Here is a 21,904-nt window from a genome sequence, read left to right on the forward strand (position 1 = left end):
GAGGGAGGGAGGGAGGGAGGGACTCGAAGATACCTACTGGAGATGAAATACTACATATAATATAGAAGCAGATAAGTTTAAAGATCCAAATTAAAGTCTTAGAGGTTCCTAAATCCCATCCCAGTGCTGAAGTCAATGCCCAGTAGAGTTCAGCCCCTAGAAAAAAGGAACTGGAATAAGAGAGAGGTGTAAACACACACACACACACCCCTATAGAAGCTTAGAGAAAACTTAGAAGTTGGGCCTAAAAAAGGACCACAAACATCTCTGGGTACTAGGGAAAGAACAGCTTAGAATATGTGAAGACTAGAATTGAGTACTTCCAGAAGGGCAACCAAAACTGTGACACCTACAAGTCAGTCATCTCCAAAGCAACATAAAGGTGAGCTCCTATCTATTCCATGCAATGAATTTCATATATAATGTATGAATCCTAATAAATTCTTACATCATGCTTTTTATAGGAGTGGAGATGACAGCTTAAAAGTGTTCAGCTTCTAACAATTTAAAATAAGAAAGAGGACAAACAGTCCAAGGAAGGCTATGTTTATGAGATTGTACAAAGTTCTAGACTGAGTTTCAAGCCTTCAATTGAGATCACGGTGGGTCCAGAGATTCAAAAGGGAATATCCCTTTAATACAATTACTCATATACTGACAAAATCCACAAAAACAATGACCATTTGAGCAAGCCATTTCCATATTGACAACTGGTTTTACTATTCGATTATGTGACCAATTCAAATTACAGTCAGAGATGCTAAAAGAGACGCTGTCCTAGTTTCACCTGCTGATTCTGCATCACTTTGGCCAGCCTGTGAGTGTCATAATGCTTTGGTAGAGAAGGGATATAGGTATCTCCCTTCTGAAAATTCTCATCTTCTAGCCATAATATATATACGTTGAAGAGCCTAAAAGAAAAAAACATAATTATATAAAATATAAAAAGATGTGCAGACAGATGTGAAGTTTCTTACATCTCTAGAAACAATGGCACTACAACATAAAAGTAAAGAAAGCACGCGATACAGAAAATGTTTGCAACCACCATCCTCCCAAAAAGCTCACGAGCCGGATGGGGAGAAACAGGTTAGGGATAAATAAAATATGACGCAATAGTTGCTACAACAAAATGTGTGAAGAAAGGGCGCTGTGAACTGTATTATTAAAGTAGGGTTAATACTTCCAACAATAAAGAAAAAAAAAAGAAAAAAAGGTAGGGTTAAGTAAACAGAAAAAAATCCTGGAAAGATGATTTTATCACAAACCTAGGGCTTGAATTTGGAGCTGTTCTTTCCTAAGCAATCTAGTCAGTAAGCCTCAGTGTTTTGAAGTTTAAATAGCATTCAAATAAATATACCTCCTGTCTTTCTGAGAAAACAGTAAAAACCATTTTCAACTTATGCGTTGGCAGAATCTGCCAGCTTTAGGCTCAATGACATCTCCTGCCACACAGAGTCACAAAGAGAACTCACAGCATGTGTGCACCCTGTTCCCAATAAGAAGAAATAAAACAAAGCCAGGCTATAAAAAAAAAGAAAAACAATTTCAATTTTCCAGTAAAAACTTTTTCAAAAATTTAATGACATTTCCTTTGTTTTTTTATTTTGTTTTGTTTTTAAGGGAACACGGTGCATCTAGCCAAAATCACTGGTATTTTAAGCAGCTGTTTGCAGTAAATGGTACTAGTGTAGTCTCCAGCACACGAGTGACTGGGTGGGGAACTGGGCAGAGGCAGCGTGACTTGGCTTTGCTCAGTGAAGTGGAAAATTACCTCCTTTACCTGCGGGGTGGTCTGTGAAGGACGAGAGCTGGAGATAGGGGTTTGAGGCTTTTACAGGGAAGAGGATGGTATGCATCTCTCTTCCAGCTTCTGATTTGATTAGATGGACACTTGACCAACACACCAAAGGAAAGGGATTTAAGAAAGGCAGAAGGGAACAGCAAAGACTTTCTTGACTGGTCTAAGTGTTCAAAGATAAAGTCTTCCCATTGGCTTAGCCTGATTAAACATCAGTTTCCTTCAAGCAAGTAAGACAAGGGGAGCAATCATCTGGAGGCTGAGATGCCCCAAGGGCTCTGAGGTCAAGCCTGAAGCCTCATTGCTGGCTCAAACACTCGGGTCCACACCAAGACATTTTGTACCTAAGGTTAACTATGAAGAGCCATTTTTACTGTCTTATTTATAAGACTAATATCTGGTTCATAGCAAACTTATAAATAAAAGATGAAGGAAAATGTGATAGGGACCCAAGCTACTTCAACATTTTTAACCTTCTGGAGATGCCAATATTGTGCCTGATTTTAGAAGCAGTTTGGGGAGATTACTAGATCCCACCCCAGGTGGATCCTGAAATCCCCTAAGGGGTCTATGAACTCCTACTTGAAGAACCCCACCATGCTCATTAACTGCTTTTAGAAAACTGTCCCAGCAGGCTTCACTTGTCCGCCAGCTACAACCAATTGTTTGGGTTTGTTTCTGTTTTTACATAAAAAAGAACATCCGCCCTCAGGTTGAAGATCTTTCACTAAGACTCCAGGTACTCAACAGAGATATACACAAACTGCTGATTCATTTCCCACAAGGAACATAGAAGAGAAATGCTACAAGACGTAAACCTATAGTCAAAACTGCCCTCCATGTCAATCTAACAAGAGTATAACATCTAGTAGTTTACAACACAAATAACTGCCCCAGCAGAGTACTGTGCTACATACAAACAACAATGTAAATGGCTAAATAACCATGTGTTACCTCACGAGCTCCGTGTGCAGTTCCGGTGAAGTCAGGTAAGCAGGGGTGCCAGCCTGGCTCTCTGGTGGCCCTTCACTGCCCTCTGCTGGAACACGGAGAGCCTTGCTTGCTGCGTGATGGAAATCAGCTACCTCAGTCAGGCGCCTCTTCATGTCTTTCAACAAATTGATATGAGCAGGGCTTTGGAAAAACCTTCTTCCCATACAACCATCTATGGGTAACCTTAAAATATACAAGCACAGATTACAACAAAAACAATACAAGATGTTCTTCCTATATGACACAAAATCAATTAACAAGTCAATTTACTACAACTGTATATATACTGCATTAAATTAATACATACTATTTCTACCATAACAGTTATGAGGTTCCAACAGATGGTGTGTGTGTGTGTGTGTGTGTGTGTATAAACATAATTTTTTCAAAAATGAAATGCTAAGCAAATTCAAAATATTATCACCACTTAGAGGCACAGAAGAGACTAAAAACAGTCTCTGCTCTTGAAGAACTTGAAATCTGGTAGAATATAGAAGTTTCAAAGAATTAACATTTACATATATGTTTCAAAGGAGTGAGTTAGGGAAGTGAGAGGGTGAGCTAGGAATTGAACTGGAGCTAGAGATCAATGGTCAGTAACAGTGGACACTTCCAGCTGGCCAGTTCCTTCATATCCAGTAGAAATGCTGGACGCCCCCAGGCACAGCCCAAGGGCTGCCAGACACAGCTTGGCCTTTGTTCATACCTGCTAGACTCATCACAAGTTTCCTCAAAGGAGCCACATGATGGTCACACAAGCAGCCTTTTGGGGCAGTTTCTCTCCCTTTGCGTTTCCAGAGGTTCCAGGGTGTTGTCTTCCCCACATTGGATATGGGGATGGTAACAAGGGAGTTGCTACAAGATACTCTGAACTCAAAAAAGGTCTATTCCAATAAATGTGAAACAGGAAGGGAGGGAGGCTCCTAGCCAGAGGATGGCTAACTCACCCACCCCAGTGTGAGAACACAATACAGCAGAGCAGTGCTAAGGCAGGAAGGAGTCACAGAGACTGACAACTACACTGACTACCTACCCATATTGTGGTCCTGGGCGGTGAAGGTACAGGAGGAAGAACTTCTGCCAGACAAGCGGCAGAAGAGGGTGATCAGATGGTGTGACAAGAGCCTGGTGGGCCCAACGATAAATCAGCAGCCTCTGGAGAGATGGAACAATGGGGAGCTTCAGCTGGGCCTGGGCTTTCTACAAAAGAGGCAGGGCTTTGAGCAACAGCAAAATGAACACAATTGCAAAGTATGCTCTTTCTAAATGATCCAAAACTTACTTCTTCAACCCACTAGCTAACACTTTAACCTCCCTGTTAGCAAGAGATAAGGGGTAGATTTTCTTCTGTCAAAATATGTCACAGACCCCAGAATTGAAAAGGGTCTTGTCACCTTGTCTAATCTCATATCCATGCCTTGACATCCTTTGCATGCAAAACACTACAGTACAAGAAAGTAGGATATGAAAACCAAAAGTAAAGTTTACTGTCAAATTTTATCTCTTGAAAGTTTAGATTTTTAAGAGGACTTTCAAGAATGATAAATTGCTTGACAGGCTCTGAAACCCCAAAGCAAAGTCTGCATCATTAGACGGTAAAAGAGGAGGTCTTTAATTCTAAAGTCTTATTCCAATCTTTCTCAGACTTTAGTGAGCCTAAGGATCAGCTAGGAAGTTTCTAAAAATAAATTCCTGGTCGCACTCCAAACTCAGAATCTCATTAGCTGGGGGTCCAAGAATCTGATTTTTAACAAGCTCTCCAGGGATTCCGGTGCACGTGGAACACACTGGAAATTGCTTTAAAACGATAGCAATCCCCTTCATACATGCAATGAACACGGCCTTCAATGATTGGTGTGACTCTTAATGTTAAATGAATCTTGGGAAGGAAGTATACACTTCAAGTATACCATTTTCAGCATTGGTTTGGTTATGTGCTTTCCAAACATTCACAACAAAGAAAACACAAGAGTTTAAAAGCTACAGGTGAATCCATCAGTATCAAAGTATAAACCACGTTCTCCCACCCAAATGCAGAACTGCTATTTGCACCTTCAAAGCTTGGTCAGGAGTGAAAGAGGGGTTTATAACCAATTCCCCTTCAACAACTCTTCGGAGCTGAGAATCTTCTTCAAAGATGGATTCCATGTTCAGGACAGTCCATGCAAACCAGACCTACAATAACAGCAGGTAAAGGTGAGAGGAATCAGCAGCTCACTGGGACAAACAAAATACAGCCTGATATTCCACAAACTAACATCTTTTCTATCATAGATCTCAATCAACAAATACTTAGGATTTCTAAATTTAACACAGTTTTCATACCTATCTATATTCGTATCACAGATATAAATTCAGATAACATAGTTCACTTAAAAATGTTAAATTCCTTTATAGTAAAAGAGAATGTTTGTTTGCTCAGCAATATTTAGTGGGCAGTTTCTACATGCATGGGTGACAGGAAAGAGAGCCAGACACAAGCTCTGCCCTTAAGAAGCTTTCCATCTATCAGGAGACAAGACTAATATATAAGTAAGCAAAATGTGAAGTGAGCAGTGGTGACTACTGAATCAGGGGTATAGTGCTATGGGAAGCCAGAGGAGGGAGGGCAGGATCAGAGGAGGCTCTACATAGAGACTGGAGGAAAAAGCACGCCTAGTAAAATAATCAGCGAGGCAAAGGCAAAGACGTGTGCAGGTAACGGCAAAGAGTTGGCTTCAACTAGATTGCAAGAAGTATAAGCAGGAGGTAAGACTGATAGGAGATTGGAGGATGCTACTACTGGCTTAAGTGATGATGAAACAGCTGTAATTCAACATAAAGTCTGAGCGGTGGTGATAATTCTGAAAATAATGTGCTGGTGATAATGATGAAAACAATAATAACAGCCAACACCTAGAGAGCACTACAATGCTAAGCACTGTTCTAATACTTTACATGTCCATTCAATCATTCCCTTTGACAGTTGAGAACAGAGAGGTAAGCAAGCTGCCCAAGGCATGGCGCTAGCAAAGGGCAGAACCCTCCGGCTCCAGTGTCCACTCTTAACCACTCTGCCATGGGGCTGGGCAGGCTGGGCAGTTAGACAGACCAGGTCCGGTCTCAAGCTGTCTGAACCTGAGCCAGCCACTAACGCCATCAAACCTCAGTTAACCCCTCTGTAAAACAGAAAAAGCAACAGTGCAACCTCAGCAGAGGGCTACCGTGAGGATGAAATGAAAAAGTGCTCTCCTGGTGAGTGCTAAGTAAATGCTAATTACATTAGGCTAGTAGTAATGTACTAGTAAGGATGATACCAGTAGTAAAGTTCACTGAGATAAATGCTTCTGAGAGGGTTTCCTACCTGAGTAGGCGTGGCCGAGCCCTCCACGAAGGACGGCGTGATGTTGCCTGCCACGATCCAGCTCACCAAGGAAGAGAGCAGACCCCGGTCACAGTGGTAACCCAAAGCATTCTACACAGGGGAGAGTATGTGGAGCAGAGAGAGGAGGCTTATAAAAAACCTTATCAATGACCTTTTCAGGAATATCAGCAATTATCTTACTACAATGGAAGATTCTGGTAAGACATAGGTTTCAATAATTAATTAGTCCACCAGCAGCCACAGACCCAGGCAGTATATTACAGTCAAATGTAATGGGGGGGAGGGGGTAATCCTTTGGATTTATCCGAGCTAATGGACTGTGGTTACTGAGATAAGACACCAGTGGCCACAGAGTAGCGATGAAAATGGCATATTTGGGGGAAGCTTCTGAAAAGGCAGCTATCTAGCCAGGGACTGAAAGATAAATTCTCTAACAAGTTTACCTTATGTTGCTGGTAGAGTAATTTCTGCACACAGTCCTCCTGCATCAGCTGAAAAGCTGTCTTACACAAGTGGTCCATAAGGAAGAGGATGGGTCGTTCTCGGAACCAAAGATGTTGGCTTATTAGAGCCTGAACCCAAAACTCCAATACAGCAATGGGGCCCACCTCATTGGGCTGAGTGCTTACAGATATGTGGGCCTATGGAGAAACAGCTCTGGTGAGGTGAAAGATAATAACCAATCTATCATTTTTAAAACACTAACAACATAATATCTACCTCCACTCCAAAACCCAAATCTGCTGACTTTCTTGGCCAAAGTACTGTGCCAAGTGTTCTGAAATGACCAACACATAGATGTGCTGGCACTAGGGACGTTTGACTGGGAAGGTGGGCCCTGACCTGGATCATGCTGTTGAGAAGCTTCACGTTGTCCCCATGGCTGACTCCAGTTAGATGCTGTGCCACCTTGTGGGTGACCTGCTGCGTGACACCCTGAGGGACGCCACTGTCTAAGTGTAGGAACAGAAGGAGGTGTGCCAAAAACCTGCCAACACATAGGACAACACACTTATCTTCCAATTGAAGTCAATAGAATTTCCAGTGGTTAATTACTTGTGAGGAAACAGAAAAATACTAAAGTGTTCCCATTTTTAGACCAAAGCTCTATTTATGGATTCTGATAAATCTTCAGAAATTTCAAAAGAATGAAGTTTTCCAATTTCATGTGAGTTAAAAGGAATTCTACTTACCAAGTGCAGTGAACAGACCCAAGACACACAAACACTTGTAAATTAAAGAGTACCTGAGGAAAAATACCCAAAAGTGCCCCAGCATTCCCTCTACACTCCCCATTTATACTAACAAAAGCAGAAATGTTAATAAAATCATTCTGTAACCTTTTCTTGGGTGTCAACTTCACACAGGTGCATATGGGGCACTTCAGGGGAGGCCCCCACAATGAAATCATGGCAATGTCCTCAGTTCCCTGAGCGCACTGGGCTCCCTCCTGTCTCAGGGCCTTTGCTGATGCTGGGTTTTCTGCCTGAAACATTCCCCGACACCTAACCTGGCAAACTCCTACTCATCTCTAGCATCTCATCTGCAGTGTCTGTTCCTTAAAGAACACTTCCTGACGCCTCTCGCCATCTAAAATACATCTAACCCATGAACCTCTCTATCCACATCTTGTTGTTTCCTTTCATGGTCCTTAAAACTAGTAACTATATCCTGAGGATGTGATAACTTCCTATGTGTCTGAGGGCAATGCCCGGCCTGCTTTGCGCACCACTGCACAGATGGTGGCAGCACACAGAAACCAGAGACACAGTCATTTGTACCTGCCGAGCTGTTCTTTACTTACTGCTCATTTTTCAGAAGGTAATACTGGCAAGGGTAGAACAAAGGCAGAATCTTATCCAGGACATGGACCACTGTTTTCAAATGCCTCGACTGGACCAGAACTCCCAACAGCGGGATGCCTTCGGCACAGAACTTCTCAATGCTATGGGGGGAAAAAGGCAATAAGCATGAAACGTCGCCAGTTCATAAAATGATGTTCTTCCAATGAGCCTACATGCTACCAGGATTATCTTAGGTCTCCAACACATAATTACATACCTAAACTTCACACAGAAATATTAAAATAAAAACTCTGGAAGTACAAAGGAACTTAAAAGTTCATCTATATTTTCATTTTATAGGTGAGAAAGGTGAAGTATCGTGCCCAAATTCACATAATTTTCTAGTGTAGGGTCAAAATGGCAACCCAGGTTTACAAATTTCTGGTCCAGAGCCTTTGCTGCTACCCTATTTTGTTTCTCAAATGATGCTTCTTCTAAGAGTCAAGGGGCTCTTACTCTGCACAAAAATAACCAAAAAAATAATGTTGTATTAGGGTGAGAAAGATTCTGAGTAATTCTTTTGACTGCTGTCCTCTGAACTGTCTGTGATGCTACATTCATGTACAACTTATGTCCCTGCATACTCTACCCCAAACCTCAAGCCCATTCATAAAATTGCTTTAAGTTAGTTCTAGTATATATATCCCAGATGATCAAGGTGGACTTTTACACTAGAGTTCAGCCCCAAAGAAAAACCTTTATCCTCACTCTCAATCCGTTCAGAATTCAGTAATTAGCACTAAACAAATATTTATCTTTAGAGAGAACCTGCAGCAGTAGCAATGAATAAAGAGCTATAGTCCCAAAATGGATATAAAAAATTAGAGAAATCATGAAACAATTAAGTTCAGAACACTATATTCAAAGAACTCACATGCCAGACACTGTTCTAAGCTGAGTCACTAAAGACTCATAAAGTCCAAAACTATTATTATTTCCACTTTAAAGATGAGGAACCTGAAATACAGGAAACTGAATGACACCAGAGCTACTGGAAACAATGCAGAGTGCCTTCCAAAAGGTTTATATATCTCTCTTCCTAGTAAATCAATTCTACCCTTTACCTGACCTTCAAGTTTGTCCATAACTTGGCCCTACTGACCTATCTGATCACCTCCATTCACCAACGTGAGCTTCAGTCAGGAGTGTTTCTTCATCACTCCCCCCCCCCCTTTCCTCCTAACCCCTCAGACACCTGGTGCTCCTTCCCATATTCATTCAATCAAATATTTACTAAGTATAAGTTCTAGAGATACAAAGATGAATGAGATAATGCCCTGGCCTTGAAGGAGAGGAAAAAAGAAACTTTTACACTACAGCACAGTAAGTGTGCTGCTTACAATGCACAGGTGCTGCAGGGTGGGAGGGGTGGCCCTTGGGCTGAATCTTCAACACTGTGGGCACTGATCACCTGGAGAAGGTGAGAGTTACCACTCTGCTCCTAAGTCCAGGATACCTTCTCTAATTAAGACTCCTCTCCAAAGCTTAGCTCCTCCATGCAAGTAACCTGCTCTAATGAATCTTCTTCATTTATAGTCTTCCTGCTCATAGTGAGTGGTTCTAAATCTACGTTGTACATTAGACTAATCTGGAGACCTGGCCCCTCAGACCAATTAGGTCAGGATTCTCACCTTCTTCCCTGCATTGGCTATTTTTAGAATCACTCCAAAAGTGATTTAAAGTGCAGCACAGTTGAAAACCTCTGCTCTATACATAACATCCAGCCCATGAGTATATCTTTGGTACTGCCAATTGCTTTCTGTCTACCATCTACACTAAACTGCCAACAACCTGAGGGCAGCTGTTTAACAACTCCGTAACTCTCCTACTTTATAGCACAAGGCTGAACACTAACAGCTGATAGGACAACTGGCATTCCACTGAAAATATACTCAAAGTGGAATATGACGATGTTGAAATCAGAATGCTAAAAAGGTGTTACAATGAGTATGAAATGCAAGAACCAGAAAGCATAGGTCAGAGAAGTTTCTAGAAAAAATGAGTAGGCTAGAAATTAAGAACACACCATAGGAAAATGATCTTTAAAAAAAGGATTTTTAACCATCTAAGTTGTTCATTCATTGTTACTGGTAACACAAGACCTAACCTCAATAAGATCTCTGATAAAATTAAGCAGACAACTACAGTATAGTGTGATACATGCTCCACGGGAAGAAACAGAGACAGCTATGAGCTCATCCCAGAAAAACATGTGACCTCATTAAGCATTTCATTCCCTTGGGCAGGTTTAGCTCTTTAGCTGAGGAACTGGAGTTGGACTACTATCACTTTAAAATTCTGCACAGGGGACCAATTATTTTTATTTGATCATTGTTCTGAGGAAGAGAACACATCTGCTGACATAAACATTCCACACTGGGTGACACATACAACAACATTTCATAATGTAACAAGGTAACTTTCTAGAAGAAATGTGTCTTACAAGAATTTGGGCATCTCCCCTTGATAAGTTATTAATCAAGGCTTATGATTTCCTGATTACTCCTAACTAGGTTTGATGGAGGCCTCAGACCTTGGGATGTGAAAGGTGAGATTCTAGAATCAATGACTATAAGATTCAGCAAGCCTAGAGTTTCAGCCCAAACACTGTACCTGTGGCCCAGAGCCGTCATAGCTAAGGCCAGATAACAGCCAATGGGGACGCCCGCTTTAACCGCTCTCAAGAGAGGATGAAACGTGGGGGACTCTGTCATGTCAGGCACGGCGCTGGACAGGGGAATAGGCGGGCAATTCTGCTGTATTCCGTAATCATTTTTGTGCAGTTTTAACCTCAAGATCAAGTTCCAGGCCCATTGGTTAAATGACGTCTCAGGTGTCTCTCCATATCGAACAATACTGGCCAAATATGAAACCTAAAACAATTATTTATTTTAAACCACATTAGTCACATACATATTAGATCAGTAAGCTCACCCAGCCATCTCCTTAGTGATTAACAACACCCTCAGCAGAGAGGACATGCTACTTACTGGTATTCGGGTTTGTGACACTAAATTAAAGCAATTTCTCAAAGGGACCACTTCTGCTTACTTGCTAGTCATTTTGTGAACTTGATCTGAGTCAGCTCAGGCAAAAGAGTAACAATATAAAAGTTATTATGCAACATACGGTGTACTAGTATATAAGTTTAACAGCCAGTTGGAGCTGGAGAAGCACATTCATGGCATTGCCAATTTTGGTAGTTTAAAAAAACTCCCACTCTGGTCAATCTCAAGCTACTAATAGGTTAACCTAGCTTGAAGAGTTCCTGAAAATGTCACCAGCAGTTCTCTGGAGCTAGTACAAGCCAGCTCCAGCACACCACTGTAGCTCAACTCAAATTCCACAATATTAAAATGGTCATATGTAGGCTATTTCTTAAAGAAAAATCTTTATCCAACCATAGAGTAAATACTGTAACTTTACCCACCCAGGCTACTTATAATAAAGATGTACGTTCTCAATATGTAAGAGAAGGAAATACCTGCTTCATACTTTCAGAAAGAAGCCCAGCATATGGCTTCTGTGCGAGGTATTTCTGGTACGCTTCAAGAATCATTAAAGCCACTTCAGCATGGACTGCTTGATCCAGATGAAGGGTACCCTGTTAAAGAGAAAATTATCACAAATATGTAATATCTCTCTCTCTCTCTCTCTCTCTCTCTCTCTCTGTGTGTGTGTGTATTTTATTATATCTTTGAACCAAAAGACTAGGCAGAATAGTAAAAAAGAGTCTTGGATGCGGAAGCTAAATTTTCCAGAAATCACCTTCCCTAATGACTAAATTAGAAAATGACAACAGGAAAAGATATTAAAATCTTATTTTAAAGAACCATTAGACTGTCCTTTGATAGGTTCGGGCCTGAGTTATCCCAGATGCCAGCCATAAGAGGCATCTTTGGACTTAATCCTCTCCTCTTCCCTAGACTCTCTGGAAAGTTTGAAGTTGAAGGGCATTGCCACAAACCAGGAATATGTTTATTATTAAATAGGAATATATTTAATAAATTAAGTCTATATCCCATTTTTTTATTCTGTCACCATTGAAAATATAAAAAATACTCAACAACACAGGTAAAATATTCAGGAGCTCAAAGTTGTCTATCAGGTTTCCCACCCAGTCTTGGCAGGCGTGGCTCAGTTAGCTGAGTGTTGTCTCCTGCACTGAAAGGTCACCAATTCGATTCCCAGTAGGGCACATACCCATGTTGCAGGTTGATCCCTGGTCAGGGCACATGCAGGAGGCAAAGGATCGATGCTTTTCTCTCACATCAATGTTTCTCTCTCTCTCTCCCTCTCCTTTCCTCCCTCTAAAATCAATAAAAACATTTTTTGTTTTTTAAAAAAAAGCCATCAAAAGGCCTTTAAAAAAATTTCCCACCCAGACTTCCTCTGCAGCCTAAAGAAATACATTCTTTAACCCTCTCATAGAAGATGACTTTTCTAACTCTAACAAAGGAGCAAGGAGATTGACAGGGGAATCTTTACACAGCTGAGAGAAGGGAGGCCTGAGGGGGTTCTGGTCACAAGTCAGAGAATGTGAAGGTGGAGAACAGCCCCCTGCAGTGCTCACCCACCAGCACCCAAGAGAGAAGACACAGATGAACCCATGGGCAGTCCCACGTGGTCAAGGTCACCCTGGGGGATAAGCTCCCTGGCTTCAGTGTCCTCATCTGTACAACAGGAGTCATGTTCATGCAAACCACCGATGATGACTGTGAGGACTAAATGACTTGCTTGGAACAAAAGCTGGCAGAGTTGAGAGTGCTGAGTTCTCTCCCATTTTCCCTTTAAAATGTTTAAATATTTTTATCAAGGAGCCAACTACTAAGGTCTAGGGTAAAGAGACATGAAGGATTTAACAGTCAAAAATCACTTGACCTGGTATCTCTGGAGACATATGATAGGTAGCAAGGCCTTAAAAATAATAATAATCATTATTAATGAAGATTACCACCACTGAGTACTTAATGTGTGCCAAGAATTATCATGTTATACCATGTCCTAAGCTACTGAATCCTTACAACAACCCTATGAAGAAAGCTTATTAATACTGATGCTTAGAGATAAGCAACTGAGGCCCAGAAAGTACAAGAAGCTTGCTCAGGGTCACAGAGCCAAGAGGTGGAAGAGCACATATCAGAACCTGGGTAGGCTGGCTCAGGCTCTTAACCAATGCACAGTGTTTCAGAAGACAAAACTGACAATGACATGCAAGGCAAAATGCAGGAGGAAGAAGGACAAGAGGCAGGAGATGCAATTAGCAGGAAGTGCAGTAAATAACCAGAGATAAAACAACAGATACAAATGGTCTAAAGAAAAAGGAAAGAACTTTCAATGTGGAATAATTTATCTTCATTCAGAGGATGCTCACTCTGCAAAACAGAATTAAAGAGAAGATCCTAAACTCTGACACAGCTAAAAGAATCTGCAGACCTTGCAAATGAGACTCAGAAATGTTAATGCTCTGAGAAAATATTTCTCTGAAATGGATGCGTGGAGAACCTCCTGTTCCAGAGCAGCAATTTTCAACCATTGTGCTGTAAGAATTTTTAAAACATGCAATACCTGACTATTTAGTCAGGGGCACTGGCCTCTTTTCCCTTAGACTGTCAAATGAAAAAATGACAACTGCCAGCACAATAGCCATCCAGTGTGAATGAATCAAAAATTATACCTATTTTTTGTCAGATCGGCAAAAGATGTATTTTTTGGTGTGCTACAGAATTTTATTAATTAATGTGTGCATGAGATGAAACGGGTTGAAAATTGCTGCTCTAGGGAATGGGTTTAACACATACCTGTTCACCAAATCCCCAATTCAGTCCTTCTAGAATAACACAGGCCAACTTGTTCTTCACCATCGTCAGGTCACAATTCAATAACCAATCCCGAATCACAGCTATCTCGGAGGCAGAAGGTCGCCAAAGATACAAAGGCAGCTCTTTAAACAAGTATAAAGACACCTGATTAAAAAGAAAATGATAATAATTAAAATCAAAACTTGAGACAATCCTATATTACTACAATACTACATCATTAAATTGTTTGCAAAAATTTTTCTCCAAAAGGAAGAGAGGTTTTGTTTGATTTTTAGAGAAGTGAAATGGACAACCAAATCAAATGAATATTAAAGCTAACACTACACCTGATATAATACTGAATGTCAACTCTCATTGAAAAATAAAATAAAAATAATGATACACCAAAAGCACATTTTGCAATACTTTATAAAGGTCAGTTTTTTTCAATATGTAAATTGGAATAATTCCATTTAGGAAAACCACCATATTAAGACCCAAATTTAAAGTCATGATAAATCAGAGGAAGGTCATTCATTTTACAAAAAGATTTAGCATTTAAAAAAATTATTTCTTCCATGGCATTTAAAAAGATATTTCTATTAGCTTCAAAACAAGCTACAGAGGAGGAGTAAGACATGGATAAAGTTAAAGATGAAGTAACATCAACCAAGAGTTGGTAATTATTGAAACTGGATGATGGGTACCAAAGCAATTCAAAAAATAGAAGAAGAGGGAATGCTTCCCAACTCATGTTGTCAACATAACCTTAAAACCAATACCTAACAAAAACATAAGAAAACAAAATTACAGATTAATATCCCTCATGAATATATATATGTAAAAATCCTCAACAAAAAAATATCACGTTGAATCTAGCAATGCATAAAAAGAATAACACACCATGATCAAGTGGTGTTTATTCCAGGAAACGATGATTCAACATTTGAAAATCAGTCCATGAAATTTACCACATTAACAGAAAGTAGGAAAAAAATCATAAGATCATCTCAATGGATGCATAAAACGCAACTAAATAACCATTCAAGAAAAAACTCAGCAAACTGGAAACAGAAACTTTCTCAGCCTAATATACAGCATTAATGAAAAACCTACAACTAATATTGTATTAATGGTCTACTTTTGAACACTTTCCACTATGAGAGGGAACAAGGGAAGAATGCCTATTCTCACTACTTCTGCTCAATACTGTAAAATAAAGGACATAGTCAAGGCAATAAGGCAAGAAAAAGAAATTAAAGGTCTAGCAATTAGAGAAAAAAAATCCTAATAAGACTCTCAACAAAACAGAATTTAAATAGTACATTTAAAATATATCCATGCTTTCTCCAAAAGCATCAGCAAGTTCACAGAACACAGGAAAACCACATATATAAACAAAAAGTGGAGACATCTTACAGATGTGCTCTGAAAAACATTATGGTCCCAATATTAAAGTTAAGCATCTCTCTGGGCACAGTTTACTACTAGAAGTATCATGACCAAATTAAAAATGCAAATATGGCCAAACCCAGAAAAACACTTGAAGGTCATGAGCTCAATCAAACTGAAAGAATCACATGACCCACTATAGATTCCTTTGGAATTCGTTCCATTAGACGATCACTCAAAAAGGAACAACCAAAAACATGTTCCTGTAGTGCAGATAATGGGCCTTTCATCTCAATATAATCATATCACAGTGGGACACAATGGATACAAAGTACCATGTATACTGCCACTTTGGAAAACAATAAAAAATATAAAAATTAAAAATAGAAATCTACCATATGATCCCACAATTCTACTTATGGGTACATACCCAAAAGAAATGAAAATAGAATCTCAGAGATATTTATACATTCATGTTCATTGAAGAATTACTCTTAAGAACCAAAAGGTAAAAGCAACCTGTGTCCATCAACAGATGAATAGATAAACAAAATGTGATATATACATACAACAGAATTTATTCAGGCTTGCAAAGAAAGGAAATTCTGACACATGCTATAATATGCATGAACCTTGAAAATATTATGTTAAGTGAAATAAGCCAGTCATAAAAAGACATATACTGCATGATTTCACCTGTGAGGTACCCAGAGTACACAAACTCATAGAGACAGGGAGTAGAATGTTGGTTGCCAGGGCTGGATGGTGGCAGGAGAAGGGAATGGGGAGTTGCTGTTTAAAAGGTATAGAGTTTCAGTTTTGCAAGATGAAAGAGTTCTGTGGATGGTGGTGATGGTAGGCAGCAAAACAAAGCGAAAGGAATCAATGCACTGAACTATACACTTAAAAATGGCTAAGATGGTATATTTTATGTTGTATATAATTGACCAAGTTAAAAAATTTTAATGTAGAAAAAAGTACCATGTACTTTTCCAAGGAAAGCATAACAGCCCGGCCGGGCGTGGCTCAGCGGTTGAGCGTCGACCTAGGATCCAGGAGATCGGGGTTCGATTCCTTGTCAGGGCATATGCCCGGGTTGCGGGCTCGATCAATGACTCTCTCATCATTGATGTTTCTATCTCTCTCCCTCCCTCTCCTTTCCTCTCTCTGAAATCAATAAAGATATATTTAAAAAAAAAAAAAAAAAAGGAAAGCATAACATATTATTTATTCTTCATTTAGGAAAAAAAAAGTCTCAGAACCAATCTTTCATTGGAATCTGCCCACTTACGAATGTGATAAAGTGATGATAGTTATCAGTCCTAAGGCCTACAGTGACTATAATGTGGGAGGCCCTTTGTAAATAGAGGCCTACAGGAAAACACTGTCACTTTAAACATTCCTCTTGAAGTTATGACACATGACTATCCGCCATCAGAAAAACTCACACATTATAGCCTTATTAGAGATGATGAAGAAAATCTTAAGTGTATGTTTTTTAAAAATGGTACATCCATACAATAGAATACTACTTAACCATAAAAAGGAAAGAAGTACCTGCTGCAACATGGATGAACCTAAAAAACATGCTAATGAACGATGCCAGTCACAAAAGACCACATATTACATAATTTCATTTATATGAAATGTGCAGACTAGTCAAATCTATATAGAGAGATTAGTGAGTGGTTGCTTAGGTCTGAAAGGAATGGAAGGATAGAGTATGGCAGCTAATGGGTATGTGGTTGCTTTTGGAGATGATAAAATTGTCCTAAAGTTGACGGTGGTGATGGTTGTACATTTCTGCAAAAATACTAAAAAATATTGACTTGTACATTCTAAATAGATGAATTGTATGGTATAAGAATTACATTTCAATAAAGCCGTTACTAAAAACTACATAAAGATTACAAAAGTGATTGTGACAAACACAGAAATAAATTATATGTGTCTTGTTCAACTTAAACTACTGCTTTTATTTTTGCTTTTGACAGGTTTAAATAGTACCTTGTTTCTTGCCCTAGCCAGTTTAGCTCAGTAGTTAGAGCATCGGCCCTTAGACTAAAGGGTCCAGGTTCGATTCCAGTCAAGGGCATGTACCTTGGTTGCAGACTCGATCCCCAGCCCCAGTCAGGGTACATGTGGGAGGCAACCAATCAATGTGTCTGTTTCACATCAATGTTTCTCTCCCCTCTCCTCCCTCCCTCCCTCCCCCTCTCTCTGAAAAGCAGTGGAAAAAATAGCCTCGGTGAGGATTTAAATAAATAAATAAATAAATAAAGCCTTGTTTCTTAATGAGTGGTTTCTTCTAAGGATAAAATATAAACTATGAAAGCCAAACAAAATTATGAAATAAAAACTGTTAAACTATAGGCTTTATAGTTAATTATTTAAATAAAAACCTGATATGGAAGGAGGTAGAAAGATCACTTTGAGGAGATTAAAAAAGAACAATCAGTTTTTTATAAGCAGCAGCTAATCCTAAGCAAGCATGTGAATGGCCCAGAGCTTGGGGCACAATAAAAGTCCTCTTCATCTGGTTGTGCCCATGACTCACTCATCCTCAACTGCCTTACTATTTTTTCCATTGCTCCATTACTCCAGGATTTAAAAGGAAACAAGTCAAAACAAACAAACAAATAAAAGACGGGCTCTTACCATTCCAACCTGATCAATGGTGTCTTGAACTCTATCCAAAAGGACAGAAATTATCTCAGGGTGAACCGCTGTGATGGCCCCTAAAAGCTCTCGACCGACCTTGGAAAAAGTCTCTCTGGTGGACAGGGTAACATAAGATACCTAAAAGTAGGAGGGAGTGGAGATGGCACTTTTAATACCAATTATCAGTCAAAATACATTTCCATAATTTACTTGGAGATGTTTTCCAGTAAAGTAGACAGACAGAGCCTCAGCTCATACAATGTCCAAAAAGATGTCAGAACTTCAGAGAGCAAAGTGTCTTCTCTGAAGCTGGAAGGTGGGAGGAAAGGGAATGGAGGGGAAAAGTAACTGTAACAATGACTTTAAGTACTGGATTCAGAAAGTAGACCCTGAAATAGCAATAAAATAGTCTCTTTACTGTTAAAACTTTTCTAAACTTGAGGAAATCACTAAAATGACAAAAATCAGAATAAATTTCATGAAAATATATATTCTCTCCTACAAAATAAGATCCCCAACTACAAGAACTCCTAAAACATCAATGTTTACCAATTCCTCTTAAATAATGTCTTCCAAACTACAGGTGACAATCCATTGGTGCCCATGGCCAGCATTATTTTTTAAATACAGTAAAGTAAAATAGAATAGAAAAATGTGAGTGCATCCACTTAAAATTAAGCATTGCTTTAATTTCACGCCAGAACTTACACATGTGCAGACACAGCATCAGAATGTAGTATAGAATGTAATTTTTACTGTGAGTACTGGTCAAAACACTTGAAACATTAACCAAGAGCACAAATATTACTTCAGGATCTGGAGAATGCCAAGTTCCACTGCTAAAGCATTTTTAATGTATGTGAAAATATCTCTTTCCCCAGTCTTTTCATAACATGGAAAGAGTCTGGAATTGCAGATGGGTCCAGGACTCAACCTCAGGCATGGTTACGACATACAAGCATAAGAACAGCTTTACAGAGTATTTGATCCTGGAAAAGAATTCATCCAGTCTGCCATTCTCAAACTGGAGTACTGGGTGGAGGATAATAAACTCCGAGAATCTTCTTAGAATATAATTTTACTTGAGTTTACTTGAATAGTGTGGAGGAAATACTATTTATGAAGATAAAAAGATAAATGATAGCCTAAATTGAAAATGTACTTTTTTAATATATATATACACAAAGCTCCAATGAAAGTTTTAGTAACCATTTTGGGTTATGTCCCTAGTAATTCTGAACTTATGTCCAAAGTTCACACTCCTCCACTGTTAGGGGATGGCTCAGTGAAAATGTGAAGAAAACGAGAATCTCATCCTAGCCTGTCATTTTATATATGAGGAAAATTAAAGCCAAGAGTGATAAGGTATCTTTTCTGATGTGAAATGGGCAATCAATCACAGAGTTAAACTAAATCCAGGTCTTCTAACTCCAGGTTCAGTATTCTTTCCATCGTCTTATTTAAACTGACTTAAAAGCCAGCTTCCCATATTACTGGCAGGGTTGAAGGGAGAGGGCGGAGACAACAGCAGGCAGTATAAAAACTACAAGTGTCAGGCTGTGTCAGATTGTCTATTTCTTACCAAGACTCATGTATCAAATGTCAAGAAACAGTAGGGGGAAATGGAATGGGTATGATTCATATTTTCAATATCCCTTATAGCAAAATGATGTTCCTTTGATTATCTGCTCCCATAAAAGCAGACAGTACACAATAATCACTTTATTTTTTTAAAACAATTCCAAAAGAATCAATGAGTAGACAATCCAAAAGAAAAACATTTTTAGCTGACTTCTAAAACTTAATACTCTAACCTCATATATCTCCAAAACAATAATTTTTACGAAGTCTTCATCCACATCAGTTCTTCTGGCCTGAGCCATCTGAGCAAATGTAGTTAGAAGGCAGATCTCTTCCGAGCTATTCATGGATGAAAGACACTTCTCGAAGTTCACAAAATGTTCTGAGTCTGCAAGTTCACATCAAGAAAATTAAAATGGGAAAAGAATAAATATATATCACTTTGATTACTCTTCCAGGGAGAAAGGCGATGTAAATTTTAAAAGACATTCAGAAATATTTAAAGATACAAGAGTTCTTTCTTGAAGTTACTCAGTGTGCCTGGGTCTCTTCTATGTATACTGGAGGTATACATGTTGCTAAACTTTAATTTCTTTCCTGCTAAAAAACAAACAAAATGAAAAAAAAACTCTTTCTTTGTTCCAGAATGGATTTCTATAGGCACCAAGAAGAAGGCTGACCAGATAAAATTCCAACTCTAAATATAATGTAGCCTCAGAGATGACAATTAACATCCCCAAGCTTCAGTTTCCTCATCTGCCTCCAAAAGTTATTTAAGATTAAATGACATGTCATTTTGTCAACTGCAAAGCACTAGTACTGTCACTAGTTGAGACATCCTCAAAGGAAAACTTGAAGCTACTTGGTAATTGCCAGGCAAATGAATGACAACCCTGCTAATGAAAACCACTAAGACTGGCACACTACTCAGCACAAGCATGGTTTTCCAAACAAAGGAGATCTGATTATAAATGAAAATTTAGGGCAAGAAATTAATTATAACAATGACTGAAATGCTGATGAATGTGACACACAGTATACAGGGTGGGGTAAAAGTAGGTTTACAGTTGTTCTTATGGAAAATACAATAATTAATAAGAATATAAGAATAAACTTTGCTTCGCGTACTCACAACTATAAACCTACTTTTGCCACACCTTGTATGTCTGGCCTATTTCTCAGCGGATGCCATGTAAGCAACATTACATTTTGTCACTAGGGGGCAGTATTGACCAATGCTGACAGTGCATGACAACACTAAATGCTGTGAAGGCAAGTTGTAGAGGGAAGGAAAAAAAAAAGTCTGTTTACAAAATATATTCCCCTGATGGAACTTTTCACAGTAAAAAGGCAACAAGCCAACAATGCTTTTCAAATGTTTACACATTTGAGAAATCAAAAGTAGTACATCAAATTTCCTGTATCTTCAAAATAACTCCATGGGGCTTTTACCAACCCAACTTTCACTTCCCATCCCCAAATTGGATTTACCACAGAAATTACTATCCAGAGCATTTCTAATTGGAATTATATTCTAATAAGTCAAAAACCACAAGTCAGTCTCTCGAAGTTTAAAATTATCATCCGAATACACGAAGTAAAACATTCCTTAGCCCTTCTAAGAGAAGAGAAGCAATGAGGACAAGCGCACGGGCAGGAAAAGACGACGCTGCCAGTTTCAGCAGGGCTATACCTTGCAGCTGCTTCTTGCACTCAGCGGGTGGGAGGGCGCAGAGATTCTCCAGATTCCCGCTCTCCACCTGGTGCATGAGGTAGAAGAGTTTCCAGAGCATCTGGACCGACAGTGTTCCAAAAGGCATTTCAGACATAAACAGCCAAATGCCAAGTCTGTGTATTTCAAAAAGAGCAGGAAGCATTTTATATTATCAGTCAACCTCACCACACTGAGAAAGTATACAAACCTTCAGCTCTGACAGGAAAAAAAAGTCTTAAATCATACTACAGCAATCTTTCTAACATGTCTCTGTCATAAACACCTTGAGGAAAGATAACAGTAACAGGAAATACTCCCAAAGCACTTAGTCTGTGCCAGGCACTATGGTAATCGCTGCTTCATGTTTATATCACCTCATTCCATCCTCACTAAATCCAAGGCAAGTACTATTATTGATATTATCCCCAATTCACATGAGGCTACTCAGGCACAAGGAGGGTGGTAGTAAGGGGCTGAGTTGGGTTTTTAACCAAGTTCTTTTAAGACCTGAGTGACAGAGAAGCTGCATAGATGTGGATGTATGTGCCTGAACAAGTGTACAGGTACATGTGTAGTGGGTGGAAGGGGAATCAGAAACCCTCCAGTGACCCCTCACTTGTCACCAACTGAAGTTCAAACTCCTCCGCCCTGCATATAAAGGTTACCACAGCATAGCTCAGACCCATATTTAAAACCAGAGCCCTCTCTGCATTCAGAATGAGACCACTCCTGGACCAGCTTGGAGAAAACTTC

At 39.4% G+C, this 21,904-nt stretch overlaps 1 protein-coding gene across 2 annotated transcripts in view; it reads right to left on the minus strand.

Annotated features, from left to right (window-relative positions):
• Nucleotides 1-21,904, minus strand: part of EPG5 (ectopic P-granules 5 autophagy tethering factor) — an 81,644-nt gene that overhangs the window by 36,597 nt on the left and 23,143 nt on the right. For both annotated transcript variants that reach the window (XM_016225043.2, XM_016225042.2), the window contains exons 11-24: nucleotides 21,131-21,285; nucleotides 19,671-19,825; nucleotides 17,854-17,994; nucleotides 13,804-13,968; nucleotides 11,487-11,606; nucleotides 10,616-10,875; nucleotides 7,963-8,103; nucleotides 7,002-7,146; nucleotides 6,602-6,799; nucleotides 6,138-6,248; nucleotides 4,847-4,969; nucleotides 3,828-3,994; nucleotides 2,756-2,977; nucleotides 788-911 (exon numbers count right to left, since the gene is read on the minus strand). In XM_016225043.2, coding sequence (XP_016080529.2) covers nucleotides 788-911; nucleotides 2,756-2,977; nucleotides 3,828-3,994; nucleotides 4,847-4,969; nucleotides 6,138-6,248; nucleotides 6,602-6,799; nucleotides 7,002-7,146; nucleotides 7,963-8,103; nucleotides 10,616-10,875; nucleotides 11,487-11,606; nucleotides 13,804-13,968; nucleotides 17,854-17,994; nucleotides 19,671-19,825; nucleotides 21,131-21,285 — 2,227 coding nt within the window. The remainder of the gene's footprint in view (nucleotides 1-787; nucleotides 912-2,755; nucleotides 2,978-3,827; nucleotides 3,995-4,846; nucleotides 4,970-6,137; nucleotides 6,249-6,601; nucleotides 6,800-7,001; nucleotides 7,147-7,962; nucleotides 8,104-10,615; nucleotides 10,876-11,486; nucleotides 11,607-13,803; nucleotides 13,969-17,853; nucleotides 17,995-19,670; nucleotides 19,826-21,130; nucleotides 21,286-21,904) is intronic.

This window comes from Miniopterus natalensis, chromosome 7 (genome assembly GCF_054644295.1).
Source record: "Miniopterus natalensis isolate mMinNat1 chromosome 7, mMinNat1.hap1, whole genome shotgun sequence".
In the NCBI taxonomy this organism is placed as follows: domain Eukaryota; kingdom Metazoa; phylum Chordata; class Mammalia; order Chiroptera; family Miniopteridae; genus Miniopterus; species Miniopterus natalensis.